Raw genomic sequence first — 17,924 nt, 5'->3', positions numbered from 1 at the left:
AACATTATAAGAACATCCATTCGGAGAGCAGCCATCCTCTCTTCCATATATCAGAAAGCTTTCTATGCTTCATCTAACAATCTTATTGTACTGTACATTTGAAATTAGGCTGCAACCCTTTGAAAAATAGTTCTGTAAACAATCCTCATTTTTCTTTAAGCTTCCCAGATTTTCCATTGCATCAATCAGATGTCATGCATCAGCAAAAAGCTCTCTGCCTTTTGTGTTTTTGTTCTTGTCGTTCCTTCATCAGGTTCTGCCTTATTTCCTTGTCTTAAGTGGCTCTTTTTAATCTTATAATGATCCATGGGCTTTCATCATTGGACCAAACTTTTTATACTGCAGACCTGGCCCATTTTAATCAAACATGGTCCATGATTTTCACGCTTGGCCCATAAATAAACTTAATTTATGAGAATTATAAATTCGAAGTTCAAAATGACTTCTCTCAAAAAGAGAGAGAAAAAAAGACTTTAATAAAAAATAAAATGGTAAATTATAATTTTACCCTTATAAATTCATCCATGTTCCACTTCTACTGCTATCATTCCAAACCTCTCAATGATACCCCTATAATTCTTAAATAGTATCATTTTCAACCATTATAACTAAAATAACCAAAAACATTCTCACTTTTTTTTTTTTCGCGTTTTTTTACCCTCCTGTTCTTATAATATTTTATACAAAAAAAAAAAAAAAAACGTTAAAAACGCAAACAAACTTCAGAATCAATTAATAAGTTGTTATTTAAGCATTGTTTTTTTTTTTTTTAGAAGTATTTTGAAAGTTTGTTTATCTTAAAGAAATATTAAATTGATAGTCTATTAGTATTTTTGATAATTTTAATATATTGATGTAAATAATTTTAAAAAATTATTTTAATATATTTTAAAAGTAAAAACACTTTAAAAAAATGTTTTTACAATAATATAAAAACATACTCTGTTTTGCAGAGACATTGCTCCTGCTTTTATAATGTTTTGGTTATAAATCTTCAAGGGTAAAATCAAGAGGTTTCTAAAAATATAGAGAAGTGGAACATTTTGATAAATCTCCAAGGGAAAAAATAAATTTTCCCAAAGAAAAATTACATGAAATAGATTAAGTTCGGGCAATAAGGAGTACATCCTCGTCTAGCTTGCAAATCAATCAAGGTTGAATTTCCTCTTCAAAAAACCCTAATAATGCACACAAATTTTAGGATGCATAATTATCATAACAACTTGTGGCTTTCTTGCTAGCATAGGTGTAGTAGAACATATAAATATGCTTAAAGGGTACGTCCATAGACATCACAGTCAGAAGCAAAGCACGAGAGAAGATTTAGCTAAACAATGAATCTGGAAAAAAATTGGAATTAACAGAAATCTTTTGCAAGTGAAGCCCTAGAACATCCTATAGTTAGGAAGAAAGCTCTCCACAGTTCATGAAGGAAGCTCGATAACATCTATAGAGAGCTGAACTTATTCGCAGTTTGCATAACGAATGGTCAAGTTGAGACCTTACAAGTAGAATAGGAAATGATGGTATGAATAATAGGAACCATCACTAAGCAGTGGCTTGCTCACCTTCTGCAGATTGCTCACCTTCAGCAGCTTGCTCACCTTCGACAGCAGCTGCAGCAAGAACATCTAATTTCGACAAGTCAAATGAACTACTTTTGGCAATGTCTTTACAGGGTGAAGCAGGCTTGTTTCCATCAGCAGCTGCAGCTGCAGCTGCAGTAGCAGATGTTGGTTCGGGAGTTTTCTCATTCTTGGCATCTTTCCCTTCATTTTCACCCTTTGCATCCTTCCCATCCTTTGCATCCTTTCCATCTTTGGCAGGTGTGGGAGGGGGAGGCATCATGTGAGGTGGAGGGTTCTGTTTCAGCTTCAAGAAAAGCTGTCTCGTCCTTGAAAGATCAGTGGGTTTTCCAGGCTTTGGACCCTGAATTACCATAATGGAAGGTTTCTTATCATCTTCTTTCTTACCCCCTCTCCTTTTAATGTTCGGCACCTCTCGAGGAATGATCTCCGCAATGGCTTTCCAGTAATGTTTGTCTGCCTCTTTATGGAACTTCTCTTGATTGGCCAAGTACAGCTGCAGAAAAAACGCATTCTTTTATTTACTTCATAATAAAGATGGAAGGAATGCGGAAAAACTTGAGAGCTCATACCCGCTTCCAAAAAGATAGGGAGGAGATAAGGAAAAGTGGCTTTTCAGAGATTTTACCTTCTCTCTTTCTCTGTTCTGAGCTTTGTTAGTTTCGCAATTCTGCTGCCTCTTCTCATAAAAAGCTCGTATATACTCTTCAGCTTCATTGATGATCTGGTTTCTCATCTCCTTCTCTCTTTTCTCCTTTTCCTCTAAATGGAGGGCATTTTGCCTGCAAAAGATGAATGTCAAATCTGTTTCAGCACGCCGAAAATGTAAAACTTTTATCCATCCATAGGTTTGGTGCCTTGCTCATCCCCAAAGAACTTCCATCATATATGCATGCGATCAGGCAAAACAAAAACCATTCGAGTCTGCACTGATAATGCACCTTATCAAAGAAATTAAGCTAGCCTGCTGCAGCAACTTTTAGTCTGTTCTATTTTCTAAGTTTCTTTTCATTAGAATGGATCATAACAGATGGCTGAGAAAATCTCAATGATGTCAGAAACACCATTAGTGAAATACATGATAGATGATCGAGAGAGAGAGAGAGAGACATTAGTCTGAAAGATTTCAGCATTCTGATGAAACTATAACGATTAGAAGCCCTTTCAGACATTAAGATTTTGAATTAGCCGTGGTGCAGTTCAAGTATGGTGTAACGCAAAAACAGCGGCGTGTAAAATCAAAGAGGTTTTAGTACTCCATTGCTTCATATCAAGCAAGTTTTGTCATATTATTTTAAAAGCAATCAGAAGAGAGGTGTTTTCTAAAATAAACTCCTTTAAACTTCCAACCATTAATTAAAATTCGTTAGAATCACAACTTTGATTTCACAACCCTCAACTTCTAAACTTGGTAGCCACAAAAATGAACTCCATTCAAAAATATTAAACATTAGCACAGGACATTTAGTTTTGCTGCTAATCTTTGCTTGCCAGCTTCGTTCTTATATTTCACAATTAATTAACCGACAAAAACACCAACTTAGTAAACATGCGCCTGCTCCAAAAAGAATGAGATAATGCAGTAGCAGTTGCATTTATTAGAGAACTGGCTTGCACACTTCCATCTTTTCTATTTATTTCTAAAACTCCAAAAAAAAGTTACTTCTTTAGGCAATCCGTCAGCCTCGGGGAGGGGGTGTTAATTACCAGTGGAGGCTAATGAAGGCTGACCTTGATTACTAATGCTAGCAAGAAACCGTTTCGAACCTATTTGGGGAAATTCTGGCAAAACATAGGCTGACTATTCAACCTCACTGTACTATAAAGGATACAGATTCTTATTCGATATGGGTGCTATAATAAGAAATGTTATATCAGCTAGCCTCCAAAAACATAAATCAAGAAGGACAATGATCATATGATGATGAAGGTGCCAACTATAAATCAATTAAGACAAAACAGATGCTTTACTGCTTCCAAAAACAGAAGGCTTAGGCTCCCATCAACATCACATTTTCCTTTTCATGGTCTCCAAAGACCAATTCTTATGTCAGTTGATGTATATATTATATACCAATAAGTAAAAACATAGAATGAGATCTTCCCAAAGTTACGAGATTGAGGCTTGTCTTTCTATAAATTTGCTATCACATCAATACTTTTCAGCTTCATTATAATGATAAGAACCCTTTGCTAAAATGGCCGTATTGGTGATCCTAGATCTCATCATGATCATGCATAAATAAATCACCCCATTGTAAATTCCAAATGTACAAGACTCGAACCAAGATCCATTCAAGAAAACAAATTTAACTTGTTTCCACAAACAAAAATAAAAACTCACCTGCGCCACTCACGGAATTTGACTCCTAACTCCTGCATTTCACCGGGTTCAGGCAGAATTGGCCCCTCAGAAGCAAAAACACCATCACCACCACCACCATCAGTCTCAAAGGGTGAGGCAAATTCAGTACTTGGAGAAGGTAAACCAAACCCATACCCCTCAGAAGAATGCATGTTGTCATTGGAGAAATTTTCTTGTGGCAATATTGGCGTTTCTCCAGGGAATGACGAGTCATCACCTGTGAAGCCATCATCAACAAAAGGGTGGGAGGTAGGTGACACATGATCGTGTTGGACATGCAGCACTGTGGGGTCATTTTGATCTCCTTCAGGGATGAATGAATCAAAAGAGGATGACATGGTTGATGATTTGATGCAATTTTTTGTCTCTAATATTTTGGGCTAATGGAGATTATTTGGAGATTTTCCTCTCTGCTTTTCCTAGGTGGTCGTTATGGCAGTTAACGTTGTGTTCGGATCTGTTAAGCTGGGTCAAAGATTCCCCCAGGTGTCTTGATGTTCTGTAAGAGTAAATTAACTTAAAGCTCCTCAGGTATAAGAAATTACACATTCTGCCCAAATCTTTTGGTATAATAAATATTTTGACAAAATAAGATTTTAATTTTAATGTAGACTAACCGGTAAGTTATTTAAGAATTTGTAAAGATTTTGTTAAATAATTTATCATGGTTTCAATGTTAATAAAATTAATTATCACGTAACCAAAGTATAAACACCATAAAAAAGCTTTTCGATTATGACAAACTCTTTTTTAATTCCCAATCATTAATTGGAATATGATGATATTATAAAACATTTAATACTATCACCTTTAAATTAAATTTAATTCTTCAGTTTTGGTTTAAGTCAATATTTCTTAAATATCAAGTATGAATTTTTTTTTAAAAAAAGTAAAAATGAAAGAGACACCATCATAAAGAATAACTCATGACACATGAATAACATCCAAGAATATTTTCTCTTTCTCTTTTTAATTACCATCAAATTCTTGATTTTAAATATTCAATTTATTTCCTAAATAACTTGACATAATATTGTGAGCATTGAAAAGGGAATTCTCCTTTTCAAGCCATGAACTAGTGCATCATACCATCGGTGACTAATTATAAGAGTTTTTAGTAAATCTTGGATAAATATAGACACGTACAACTTCCATATTATAACTGAGATCTATATTACAATCAACTATATAAAAAATGGTAAATCTCCAAACTATAAAGATTATTATCTAAATTAGATTTTTCATCAAATCCTCAACACATCCTAAATTCGTAAACAAATTCTTAAATTAATTTCAGTAAACAAAATTGTTAAATAGTCATATGATTTTTCATATGAAACTCCCGATTAAAATCATTAAGATGAATCATTTGAATTGTGAAAAAGTCACGTAAGAGATTTTAGTACATAAAGAAACACCATTATCAGTCTAATCACTTGATCGGTGAAATTATAATAAATTCATGGTTTTTTAGAGGAAAAAAACTACGCGAGATTCAAAAAGTTACTTAACAGTTGTGCTATGATCAATAAATATATTTGATAATCCATAAACGTTTTGCTTCAATGTATGGTTTGTTACTTTGTGATTCAATTTATGGTATGATCCAACTGGATATGGTTTTGGGTTTTGATTAGAACCTTGTGCAATCTGCAAATCTGAAGCTACTAAAATGAAGGGGGTGGATTCTGACTTTCGGTGATGTTGAGTGTGTTTGATAAAATAGGAATGTAAGGTTTATATGTGGGCGAGCTGGTGTTTGTGCACTAGGGGCTGTAGCAGAAAAGCATGCTAATGATGAAGCATTACCTAAATTACTATCCGAGTCAATTTGGAGAGGTAGATCAAGCTTTCGAGAGACCACCCTGGTGAGATGTTTATTAAACAGTTCTTACTATGAACTTATGCAGATCCTCCGGAATCTATCCTCTGTTTCTTCTAGTTCGATTCGTGGATAACCCAGTACATCGTATTAGCACAACGTCCGTGTTTCGCTCATCAATTATTTTCAAGTTTGAGATTTTGACAAACAAGTGTAGTTATACGATATCTTATTAGAGGAGGTATCGGGAAAATGGCCCCTGTTTGATTTTGGAATTTTGAAAGTTGCTTTGGAATTTTCATAGCTTGATTGCATATTGATAAATGTTTTCTAGTTCATCCAGGTTGAATGCTGTTAATGTTTGGAGTTATCGTGGTTTAGGCAGAGCATTTCGCAGAATGGGCAAGTTTCAATGGCTTCTACGAGCTCTTTTCGCTGCATTCCATCAAAAAACCTTTTTGTTCGAGGTAGCGATGAATGATTGTTGCTTTGGATTCTAAATGCTGATGTGTATTTTGCATTATGAATGCTTTTTTATTGACTTTGTCATCTATGTTTCAGGTCTTGCATCTGAACAACCTTTTATTGATGCTTTCCTGTTTTGTCCGAAGCAGAAGAAATAGAACCTTTCAAACAGAAAAATCTGGTCACGAAGATCGACTCTTTTGCCAGAATCTGTCAATAGCTCTGTACGAATTTACAATGGAAAAACTTTTGTTCGTACTAAGATCTCCAAAGGTCATAAATTTGGAGAGTGTCTTGCATGTCTACAAAGCAATCTTCAAGGCAGATCTGTGGGCGTTAGAAAGACATGGTGTATCAACTCATTTGAGATAGAATTATTTTAGCAGGAAAACTCTCTGTTTTTTTAGATTTTTGGCTAAACATGTCTTGCATATAATGTGTGGTAGCACAGGAATTTGCATTTTGGTGCTATTATGACAGCAACTAACACAATCATCATAGCGAGGACTGGCTTTTAATGGCTGATTAGTGAGGATGCAACACTTGTCTACTCCTTAATCCTTTAAATAATGCTATGATTTGCTCGAATTATTGCCCCCTTGAATAACAAGCTCCTCTGTGCTTGCTTACTGGTTATGAACATTGCTGGTGGATTGTTTAATTTGGCTCCACATGACAGGCCATCATAAAGTTGCGGTTCCATGACATGACAGTAATGTGCTTCAATCAATTTAACTAATGCTTGATGTTGTAGCTAACCAAATCAGCATTGTAAACCCTTTGGCATCATACATTTTCGCCATATATAGTGCTTGATGCTATGTTTGGAGGTTTGTATTTATGAAGTTACGAACCTTTTCAGTTCATCCTTTTCAAGCATGCTCGTTTGGAAAGTTTGCTTAACGAAGGGTTTCGAATTATCACGAACAAGTTCTTTCTTTTTGGGTTGACGAGTAGCTATTCATAGAGCATATAGAGAATCGTTACGTTTAGTTTAATTACTTCTGGGAAGAAATTGTTGTACGTTCTTCTTCTTTTTATTGTATATATTGTTAGTTGCTGCGTTTCTGGTGGTGTTTTTCATTCCCTGAACTGATAGACTTGTATATGTCCATGCTGATCAGTTACGGAATATTTTGAACTTGTTTTCTTGGAGCAAACAAGCAATTTTTTCCAAATTTATCTAGCTAGATCTGTTCTTCAATTTTGAAACCTGATATATTATGTAATTGAAGTCCTTGAGAAGGTTGATGTTAATGAGGATAACTCGTTGCCAAGCAGAAATATACTCATAAAATTAATACCGTATTTTCTGAAAAGATTTTTTTTAAAATAATTAATTTATTTATATTTTTAGATTATTTGATGGATTTAATGTTAAAATTAACTTTTTAAAACTCAAAAAATATTATTTTAATATATTTTCTACATAAAAAATATTTTAACCACATCTATTATTGCACTATAAAACATTTACGTGTTATCAATAGAGCAAAAGAAAAGGGGTCCCTGCCCGGGGTCCAGTGCTGCCTAGTTCCCTCGCTCAAAGGAAGTTAGGACTTAGGGTAGCCTTTCTTGATAGAGATAGATCATGAGGAAATTTGGGTTTGGGTTATTAAGTGGCCAGCAAAAATAATCTTTATTAAATAAAAAAACTGAGAGTGCTAAGTGAATCAGAGGGCACAGTGTTTCCTCCTCTCTCTTATTTCGTCCTTTTTTTTTTTTTTCAGTTTTTTTTTTTTTCCAATTTGATTCTTCCAAATTTATTTAATTAGAGGTTAGGATTGGTGATTTGTCTTGTTTAGAAAAAAAAAAATAGTTGTAGACTAATTGGAGGCATGCATGCAATCACTTGCGCTTCTAACACAATGTTTTCCATTATTAAGCCCACATAAAGAATTAATCTCAATAACTTTCTACCGTGAGTACATTGAAATAGATCTTGCTACCAATTTGACATGAAGCTAGAAATAGTAAGGGTAAAAGAGTGTTACCAAGAATTTATGATGAAGATAATAAAAGAACATATAAGATAGTTGAGATAAGTACATAAATGCAAATTGATTCAAATATTTATATTATTTAAAATAAAAATAGAGGGTGTTACCAAGAACACACATAATTTTTTATAATTAATGGGTTGATCGACAGATTAAATAACCAAGAACCCAAAGGGAGGTAAATGCCAAAGTAGCCATAGCTAGCCACCTTTGCCAACTGAGTTACAACGAGTCAAAATCTTTCTTCTTCTTTTTTACCAATCTTTAACAACGTTTTCTGCATTGATCTCTTGGTAATTAAGATACTATAGATCTACAAATCTCCAAGGCAGAGATTTACAAAAGGAGACATTCCTTACTATTATAATAGAAAAAAATCAAATAAATGAAGACACGTACGCCTTTATAATATTTGAGCGAATCATAAATATGAAAATATATCCTTTCACAAGTTGCAATCAGCTGCTGGGGGGGGCCTTCTTCCACATGGAGCATTCGCAATTTTATTTGTCACCACACGCCATAAGTCCACAACCCACCAAGCTATGTATGTTAGTTGCTATAAATCTATAGCAAGCAGCGTGCATGTGAGTGAGTTTAATGTGTGTCTATATATATATATATTTTTTATTTTATTTATTTATTTATTTTGCCTCGCTCTGATACACGTTCATAGCTAGGTCGTGGAACACCTCCAACCTCATATATACAAGATATATGAGGACAACAAACATTAATGTTATTGAAGTTTGAAGATTTCTCCGATCCATTGGATTCTTTTAGATTTTCTTGCATTCACATGCTCTAACACACGAAGATATCATTTATCAACAACAGCTTCCCTTTAACAGGTAAGCGATTTTTCAAATCATCCTTGACCAAAAATTAATTATGTATTGAGACTTGTAAATTCATTAAAAGAGTTTTATATATAGATTCATACTTGAGAATAACAAATCCAGTAATTTTCCAAGCGAACACCTTCAAGATTTTGACAGAGAAACTGTAATTTTCAAAAAAAAAAAAAAAAAAAAACTGTCTTCCAATTATATGTTATTAGAACTCAACTTGTGATGAAGTTATAACTACATTTAATAATAATAAAAAAAAAACCCGGGATTCTAGACCCTGAATCCTTAGCATATAGGAAGAATTTTTTTTTTTGGCTGAAATTGAATATGTAGGATTGATTATCTTTTTCAATAATATCTTTTTTATATATAATTATAGAGTTTGAATTCTATTTATTTTAGTAATTATAATCATGTACATGTATTTGTATTAGATAAAAAGATTTATTAAATTCTAATATAAACAAAGCTATTTTTTCATTGATACACACATTAATACTTGTTTAATCTCTAATTTCTCATTATTTTTCTAGTTGTGTGTGCATTTAAATTTTATTGGTTAATTTTAATTTTAATTTTTTATAATCAAGACTTCTAGATACTTGATCTACTGCTTCTTTAATGGTTTTAGTCATTAAACACTTTTCCAACTCGATTAACTATTTTGATTTACAATTAATTTCAACTTTTTATTCTAGTTTTTGTTAGTGGATGTAAATAAAGTAAGAGTATGTTTGAGATTTTGATTTTACTGGTGGTTGAAAATATTTTTTTTATTTAAAAATATATTAAAATATATATTTTTTATTTTTTAAAAATTATTTTTGACAATTAATACATGATCTGAAAATAAAAAAAAAATCATTTTAAACATTTTTTTTTTTTCAAAATTTGGTAAGTGCTTTACCCCTAAACATACAAGTTCATATGTAAGTGCTTTACTCCTACACATACAGTTATCTTATCATTATAGTTGGTTTTGTTGATAAACTTATTTAATATATATTTTTTATATTTTAAAAATTATTTTTAACAATTAAAATATTAAAATGATCTGAAAATATACATAAAAAATTCATTTTAAATAAATTTTGTTTTTTTCAAAATTTTGGTAAGTGCTTTACCCCCTAAATATGTAAGTGCTTTACCCCTGCATGTACAGTTATCTTATATAGATGGTTTTGTTAATAAACTTATTTAAGATTATGTAACTAAATTTTTTGCATCTCTTTCTTTCATGAAAACTGAAGGATTTTGTAATGAAAATAATAACGATCTCTTCAGTACATGAACAGGCATTCACTTATGCAACAAATTATTTTTTGTTCGATAAAAGGTACTGACAAACAATGAATTGGTAGTGAATAAATGATGAACAAGGTCCCACAAGCAAGCTCTAATCTCTAATATTCAACGGTCCAAATTCATTGATGACCCAAAGGGCCTAAAAACTTACACAAACATAAAATAGATATTAGACGCTCTCTCTCCTTTGGAGAGGGCTACATTGATGATCTAAATTAAAACACACAACAAAAGTAGACACAAAAGAAAAAGAAAAAGAAAAAGAAAAGGGCTTTGGATGCCATTACGCAATCCAACGGCTACTTTTCCTTAAAAAAAATATTTCACCACGCCAGTCAACGGCTACTTTTCTGTCAAGGGAACAAGGCACGATTTCCAGTCATAAAAATGGGCTTGTTCCTCTCATTGGATTCACACCGAGAAAAGCATGGAGCCTTGCCATATTAATGGAAGAAATTGAGCCTGGAGGTGTAAGTAGCTTTTGGAGCCCAATTTCTTGGAATCACTTCTCTTGCAGACAGTGTTCTTCCTGTTGACAGTGTTGTTAATTTCACGGAGAACGGTCCTTTCAAGGGTCCCCTAACAATACACCAAGTTGCACCCCATACGTGATTCATCTCTAGCCACTCAGTGCCTCCTGCCTGTCAATAGAGATGTAAAATCATGTGAGACAAGCATAGAAATTCTATTTGAATACAGAGATTTATACCCTTTTTCCTTCTTTATCTCTAGATCTCTTTTCAGAAACTAGAATCCACAAAGTCCTCAGATTTTCCCTTTCAGATTCTTGAGTTTCAGAGAGTGGCCCATTTATCACACGCAACGAGTCAAGAAAATAGTGGAACAGAACAGATAAAAAACCAAGCAGGAAAAACAGAGTGCTTTTGGGATCACTGGGCGCATTGGCTCCATTCACAAGCAGAACTAGATAGGGTGATGTTGGACCATGCCACTTGACTACAAGGTCTAAAATTAGCAATACCCTTGCTTTTCATGAGACGGGCACTACTTTGATTATGTAATTTAGCACGTTTAGGCACTTCTTTTTATTTAAAAGTGAACGCGAACACTTTCGAAGATGCTCTGTAGCGCGCACCAACACGCCTAAAGATGGATAGATTATTTGCACTTTATCGAGTCATGACGCATGAAGTAAATGGCATCTCACTCTGCACTACAGAGTTAGACATGGCCAAGATTCCGGAGCCTAAAGTCCAAAATGTAATGAATAACAACAGAAATTAAGGAAGAAGATCGCTTACTTCTCTTATATGCACACTACAAAGTTAGACATGGCGGCCAAGATTCCGGAGCCTAAAGTCCAAAATGTAATGAATAAAAACAGAAATTAAGGAAGAAGATCGCTTACTTCTCTTATATGCATCGATCCAACATCACCGTCACCATCTTCAAACTCTACTAGAAGGGATAGCCAATAATCTGTTGAGCCTTCATTGACATGGAAGGCAATGTTCTTCCCTGGGTACTTGCATGGGGTCCTACAAAAAGGGTTTTGTGTCATTTTGAAATAGAAAGAGTAAAGAGAAAAACCAAAATGATTAAGAGAAGTGACAAAATAAACATGACAAACACAGGCAGTTAAACTAGAAAGGGAGAAGAAAACGATTAACCACAAACAGTACACACATATAAAACACGAGCCCTCCTCCATACCTGCGATAAATGACCGGGATTTCACCTCGGTTCCTGAGCTGACCATTCTCACCGGAAATAGCCATGCGACCAAAGGCTGCACCACTGAGGTCAAAGTGAGTGTTGCCATTGGAACAATACCCACCTGGACACTCATCTGTAACAATTATGGTCACTGCCCTCCTTGAGCATATGCTCTTGTCTAGGCACCTAACTTTGTAACATGCCCCACATCCTTCACCATTCTTGAAGAGTACTGGGCTCACTGCACCAACTCTGGCCCTGAATGGCTTCACATCCACTAATGACCCGTACCCACATGCCCCTCCTGCACACATTACATGTTGTCACATACTTCAAGGATGCAAATTTAGGTTTTGGGAATGCGAGAACTTAAGAAACATGGTGCCAAAATTGCTAAGCTAAAGTATACGCGCCATCTCTGTACAAGACAGAGTACATGGTTTCTTTATCACCAATAAATAAATAAATAAACAAGAAAAAGTAAGAAATTACTTTCCCCGTTAACTTTTACCAAGGCTAGTGGACGAGGCAAATTGTGAGTCAACTCACCGAGTTTGACCATGAAAACAAAGAAAACGAGATCTAAGATAAAAAAATTATGTTGCACCAAAAATTACAAAATTGGAAATACAATAGTGAGTTCATAAAGTGAACACCCACCGTCACTACCATCACCGTCAGGACTGCCATACCAGGTGGCAGTAGCCGGTTTCCAGTGTAAGTCAGCCACATTATGTTGAGGATGAACTTGCTGCCCAAAGACACCCAAAAAGCACTTTAAGAACACCACAACATATAACCCTAAGAGCTGCATTGTGAGCCAAAAGGGTCTTCGCACCAAGTGGTCTCTCTAACAAACAGGCGGCGCCACCAATCACCACCGCAACCACCACTATCTATACTTTACAATGTCACTTTCCAGGCGGAGAACCCAAGAAAAACAGTTAAAGAAACAGTTTTTTTACAACCTTTGCCGACAGTTTTTCACTCGCTATGTACTCAAGTGGTGGTGTTGCTCAGCTGAGTTCTCTGTGTCAGGTTGTTATATAGAAGAACAAAACTGAGGCTTCTTGTTTTTTTTTTTTTTTCATGACAGTGTGGTATATTGGTTTTGGCGTTATTTACAGGATTGCCACTGGGATTTCGGGTCCCGCCGACGGTTAAGGCGTTAATTCCGCATAACCGTACGTGTCGGCTGGAAAGAGATTGAAATGCTTGGTAGGGGTAGTTTAGTCAATTAAGAAAATGAAAAGGAGTTGCTTTTTCGACCGTTAAAATGATTTTTTTTTTGTTGAGCACGTGTGAGTGAGTGTGAGAGGGAAATGAAAAGAGGAGTCGTTGATTCTCGCGGTAATAATATTTGGAGTTTGAGAGTCGAGACGATGAGAGGTAGCACGTATTTGTGTTTAAACTTGAAGAGGATAATTATTTTATTAATATAATATTGTTTTAGTTTTCTTTAAATGTTTTTTTTTCTTAAAGTTTGGATTCACTTTAATTAAGTTAATCAAGTTATTAAAATTATTGGTTGTTGGTTGTTTGTCCAACTTCTAAAATATAATTCTAATTTTGGTATTACAAGCAAAATAAATTCATAGTAAAATATAAAAAAACAGGATGAACCAAAGAATTTTTTTAAAAAATCTTTCTACAAGATATTAAAAAAAAAACAAGGAATTTAAATAAAAAATTAAAAAATTAAAATAAATATTATTTCATATCAAATAAATAAATTTGATATCCCTTAAAACTAAGAAAAATCAATAAGAATACAAGTAAATTAATTAGACAAAACTCTCTAATCAGTTTTTTATCATCAATTAAATTTAATATTGAAAGCAATTCTTATTAACTCGACAATAATTTTAGAAATAAAGTTTGTGAAATTATTATAAGCAAACATTCAAAAACTCCACAATTTAATTTAGTTTATTCTTTTTTAATAAATCAAAATGAAAGTTATATCAATTAAATTAATTCTTTTGATTTTTTTACTTTAGTCCTTAACAACAATTATAGAATGAAAAAAATTAAAAAAACATTCACTTCATCTCAAAACAATTCATTAAGTTTGAATACAAATTAATAGTATTATTTTAAATAAAAATAAATAAATACTTGAATCTGAAAAAATTACAATGATAATATATTTTTTACAACTTACTAATAAAAAACTATAATATAAAAAGAATCATATGTCATTGAGAATTTCATAAGATACATCGTTTTTAGGTAAAAAAGTATAATATAAAAAGATATATATATATATATATATATATATATATATATATCAGTTCAGTTATTAATTATGTCAACCGAATTATATTATTTCAATATCTTTTTCCATTTAACAACTATAATTAATCCCACTAATTGAATCATGTATATAGATGAAATTACATGTCATTGAGAATTTCATAAGATACATCGTTTTTAGGTAATTGAAAATAAGAAAAGATCGTGAGAGTTTTTTTCAAAATGAATTCACACCTTAAAAAATCATTTTAAAATCTAAACCAAAAACTAGATATGATTTTGATGCTGTAAAGTTGAAAATAACATCATCGTTAACACCTGTATACAAAACACTAAATCGTAAATTTCTCAACTTAATTTAGAGGGATTCAAATAAACTCAAAATTCTTTATAGGGTAATATTATGAATTCTTAAAGTAATTATTATATAAAATAAGTTTTATTTAGTATCTTCAATCAAAATATATAATTTTATTTCATTCAATATATTAAGAAACATAACAAAACTAGAGTGAGATAAATTAGAAATTGTTCTCTCATGATAGCTATCAAGATTCAAACATTAAAGTGTGATCTCATTTGAGATTGCAAGACGTAAAATTTTCAAAGCTAAGTACCCTAATATATCTTTAGGCTCTGTTTTTTAAAATTTAAAATTATTTTTGTTAAAAATAATTTTTTATATTTTTAAACTGTTTTAATATGATGATATTAAAAATAATTTAAAAAATAAAAATAATAATATTATTTTAATATATTTTCTAAATAAAAAATACTTTAAATCATTACTACTATCACAATTTCAAACAGACTCTATCCCTAAAAAAAGGAATCATATAAAAGCCTACCAAATAGGAAATTTGAGACATTTATGATGACAGTCCAATTCATGGCTTGCTATAATTGTTATTTCTTTCCAAAAAAATGGTTTGCTTTAGCCTTTACGTAGCCTAGGTGCCGATGGAGTCTTTCCAAATACCTTTATTATTCATAGAAAACTCAAGTAAATTCACATGCAGGAAACACAAATTATTGCATAGCATTAATTTCTCTATGAAGAGATGCTTTTCCTTTGCCAAGCAAGATCCTATCAAAAATCTGAATAAACATAAAAGCACTTGAGAAGAACTGGCACAAAAGTCCCCAATAATTGAACTTTTTTGTGGCCCATGGAGGCAATTTTTTGTCTAGCATTTGCTCCTTTGTCTATTCGCAAATTGGACCACCCAGTTGGATTTTGGGACAGACCCGATAAAAGAGTTTCAATTATTTTTGTAATAATTCATGATGTAAGAGACGTGACTCGAATTCCTCTACAAAATTAAATTGCAATTTTGTTGGTTATAAACGCACCCTGCAAATTACATTATTAATGTTTCTCATATCAACTAAAAAAACTGCGAGGGCATTAATTCCACCAATAATGTTTGCTGTTCCCAATGAAACCTTCAAATTAACATAGTTATTAAATGCTATTTAATGGATTCATAATTAATTTGAATTGATTTAGTTTTTTTAAATTAAAATAATTTTTTTAAAAAAATCAACTATTATTGAGCAGGTCGACATAATTACAATTCAATATAGATTTTTGATTAAGTTATCTTTATTTATTAGTTATTATAAAATCTGTTCCAGTATTAAATAATAATATAAATAATATCTTGAGATTTTTTTTAATAGTTTAAGCAATTAGGATGGGATGATTATTTGACATGATATAAAAATTTTAATGACCAAGTGGTCACGAGTTTAAACCCCATCATCTCTATTTATATGATAAAAATTAAACACAATATAATATTGATCTGTGCATGTTTCAAGCTTAAAAAACCCTTATTTGATGATGCGTGTTATAAAATAATATAAATTATATTTTAAAAATTTCATTTAATAGTTTAAACTATTGAGTTGAGATAGATGTCAAAACTAGATTGATATACTTGTTAGCCGAGTTTACTAACCAGGTAAATTAGTGAATTATGCAACAATTGCTAAGAATAAGAAATAAAAAAAAGGGTATTGTGGCCTAGTGGGGTTACAAGAGGCAGGATTCAATCAAAAGTTAAAAAAAATGTTTCCTTTTTGTTCGTTCTTTGGAGCAATGAGAATCTGTGACTGATCCAATGCCCAAAAATTCTGGACGATGATCTGACTACGAAGGAAACTCCAAAATTTATCGACAAAAAATTAGAAGAGTTTCATCTCCACAAATTTCAAAGAGAGATTTATATAAATATTCTTGTCTGTCCACATGTGACAGCTTGATAGCAGGCGATTTACACTCAGCAAGCATATAATCTATTTTAACAGTATAACATAGAGTTTATTTATACAATGTAAGCAGTTTTAATTGAATCAGACAAAGTACCGCATTAATTAGCATATATACCGAGGTAAAATTTGGAAAGAGTCGTAATTGGTATACTTCTATGTGTAATTAATTTATAGAAATATGCTTTGTTTTGCTACAAATTAATTTAGAATTTTTTATGTTCAAATTTTAATAAATTAAATAATTTTTTTTAAAAATAAAATTCTATCTTTGTCAAAAATGACAATTAAAACTCTTTTAAGTTACTCTCTATGTTATTTTTAAAGCAAAGAAAAAACCCCAAAGATTATATTTGCAGTTCTTGTTTCTATGATAGTGTTTGGTTAACATAGAGAGATAAAAAATGTGTAATTAGTGAGTAATATTATCGGTAAAAAAAACTATATTCTAATATAGAGAGATAGAAATTGATCATTCTAATAATAAAAGAAATATTATCGGTAAGGACTTTTGCACATCAAAACTAAATTCTTTATCAATCAATTTTAAAGTCAGTTATAACATCTCAAAAAATATATGTATAAGAGGATTTTTTTTTTAACATTTTTTAGATTGCACTTGTTTTGTTTAAATTAAAAGTATGATTACTAAAAATAACATGCCAACTTATTAATCAAAGTAAAGTACTTATATATATGAAATTAAATTAAATAGTTTCCTAGCATACATATTAAGAACATAAAGCAATATTTAAAGTTGTAATTGAATCAAAGTTGTAACTAACATTTATACCAACACGCATTATGAATCCAACCGTGTTTTTTGAATTTTTTTTATTTTAAATTAATTATTTTTTGTTTTTAGATTATTTTTATATGTTGATGTCAAAAATAAATTTTTTAACAATAAAAAATATATTATTTTAATGCATTTCCAAACAAAAAAAAAACACATTAAAAATAACATTTACCATAGTACTCTCAAACATGCCCTATTATATAATAATATTACCCAATTAGACAATGTGGATGGCATAATAGACACTTTTTATAAACTAGTGGGATAAATTTAGACCTAAGAGGATACTTGTTCCCCCCTAAATTAGGTTAGCATCTTAAAACTGAGATAACGAGAGATTCCATCTTAAAAATCGGGTTTAAATTTTTCTAAGTGATTTTATAAATAATTTTATTATTTAAAGAACTTTGTTGTTTTTTGAATCATTGGATCTTTCAGAATTATGCCTAAAAGTTACTATATAGGACTTTTTTGTTATTTTTCTAAAACTTTTTGAATTTATTATTTTTATTTTGGATTCTACT

The 17,924-nt window shown here is 31.8% G+C and overlaps 2 protein-coding genes across 2 annotated transcripts; both read right to left on the bottom strand.

Moving 5' to 3' along the window:
• Positions 1-1,548: 1,548 nt before the first annotated feature.
• On the bottom strand, positions 1,549-4,289 carry LOC118038514 (clathrin light chain 1). Its single transcript, XM_035044889.1, has 3 exons — positions 3,931-4,289; positions 2,215-2,368; positions 1,549-2,082 (listed from the first exon to the last, which is right to left on the bottom strand). Exons 1-3 carry the CDS (start codon positions 4,287-4,289, stop codon positions 1,549-1,551), a joined length of 1,047 nt encoding a protein of 348 aa, XP_034900780.1.
• A 6,204-nt stretch (positions 4,290-10,493) lies between these two features.
• LOC118038472 (expansin-B3) lies at positions 10,494-13,098 on the bottom strand. The gene is made up of 4 exons (XM_035044842.2): positions 12,732-13,098; positions 12,069-12,375; positions 11,764-11,893; positions 10,494-11,035 (listed from the first exon to the last, which is right to left on the bottom strand). The coding sequence occupies exons 1-4, from the start codon at positions 12,883-12,885 to the stop codon at positions 10,838-10,840; spliced, it is 789 nt and encodes a 262-aa protein (XP_034900733.1). The 5' UTR covers positions 12,886-13,098; the 3' UTR covers positions 10,494-10,837.
• Positions 13,099-17,924: the final 4,826 nt, after the last annotated feature.

This window comes from Populus alba, chromosome 19, assembly GCF_005239225.2.
Source record: "Populus alba chromosome 19, ASM523922v2, whole genome shotgun sequence".
Taxonomy (NCBI): Eukaryota; Viridiplantae; Streptophyta; class Magnoliopsida; order Malpighiales; family Salicaceae; genus Populus; species Populus alba.
This window is presented reverse-complemented; position numbering and strand designations above follow the sequence as displayed.

What these genes read in the sequence shown, in the direction of transcription:
- LOC118038514 (XM_035044889.1), bottom strand. Translation starts at nt 4,289, where the DNA reads ATGTCATCCTCTTTTGATTCATTCATCCCTGAAGGAGATCAAAATGAC. An exon ending in AAATTCCGTGAGTGGCGCAG is followed by an intron (nt 2,369 to 3,930) that starts GTGAGTTTTTAT and finishes CATCTTTTGCAG; the next exon opens with GCAAAATGCCCTCCATTTAG. An exon ending in AGAACAGAGAAAGAGAGAAG is followed by an intron (nt 2,083 to 2,214) that starts GTAAAATCTCTG and finishes TTTTTTCTGCAG; the next exon opens with CTGTACTTGGCCAATCAAGA.
- LOC118038472 (XM_035044842.2), bottom strand. Translation starts at nt 12,885, where the DNA reads ATGCAGCTCTTAGGGTTATATGTTGTGGTGTTCTTAAAGTGCTTTTTG. An exon ending in TGACGGTGATGGTAGTGACG is followed by an intron (nt 12,376 to 12,731) that starts GTGGGTGTTCAC and finishes TAATGTGTGCAG; the next exon opens with GAGGGGCATGTGGGTACGGG. An exon ending in GATCGATGCATATAAGAGAA is followed by an intron (nt 11,036 to 11,763) that starts GTAAGCGATCTT and finishes CTCTATTGACAG; the next exon opens with GCAGGAGGCACTGAGTGGCT.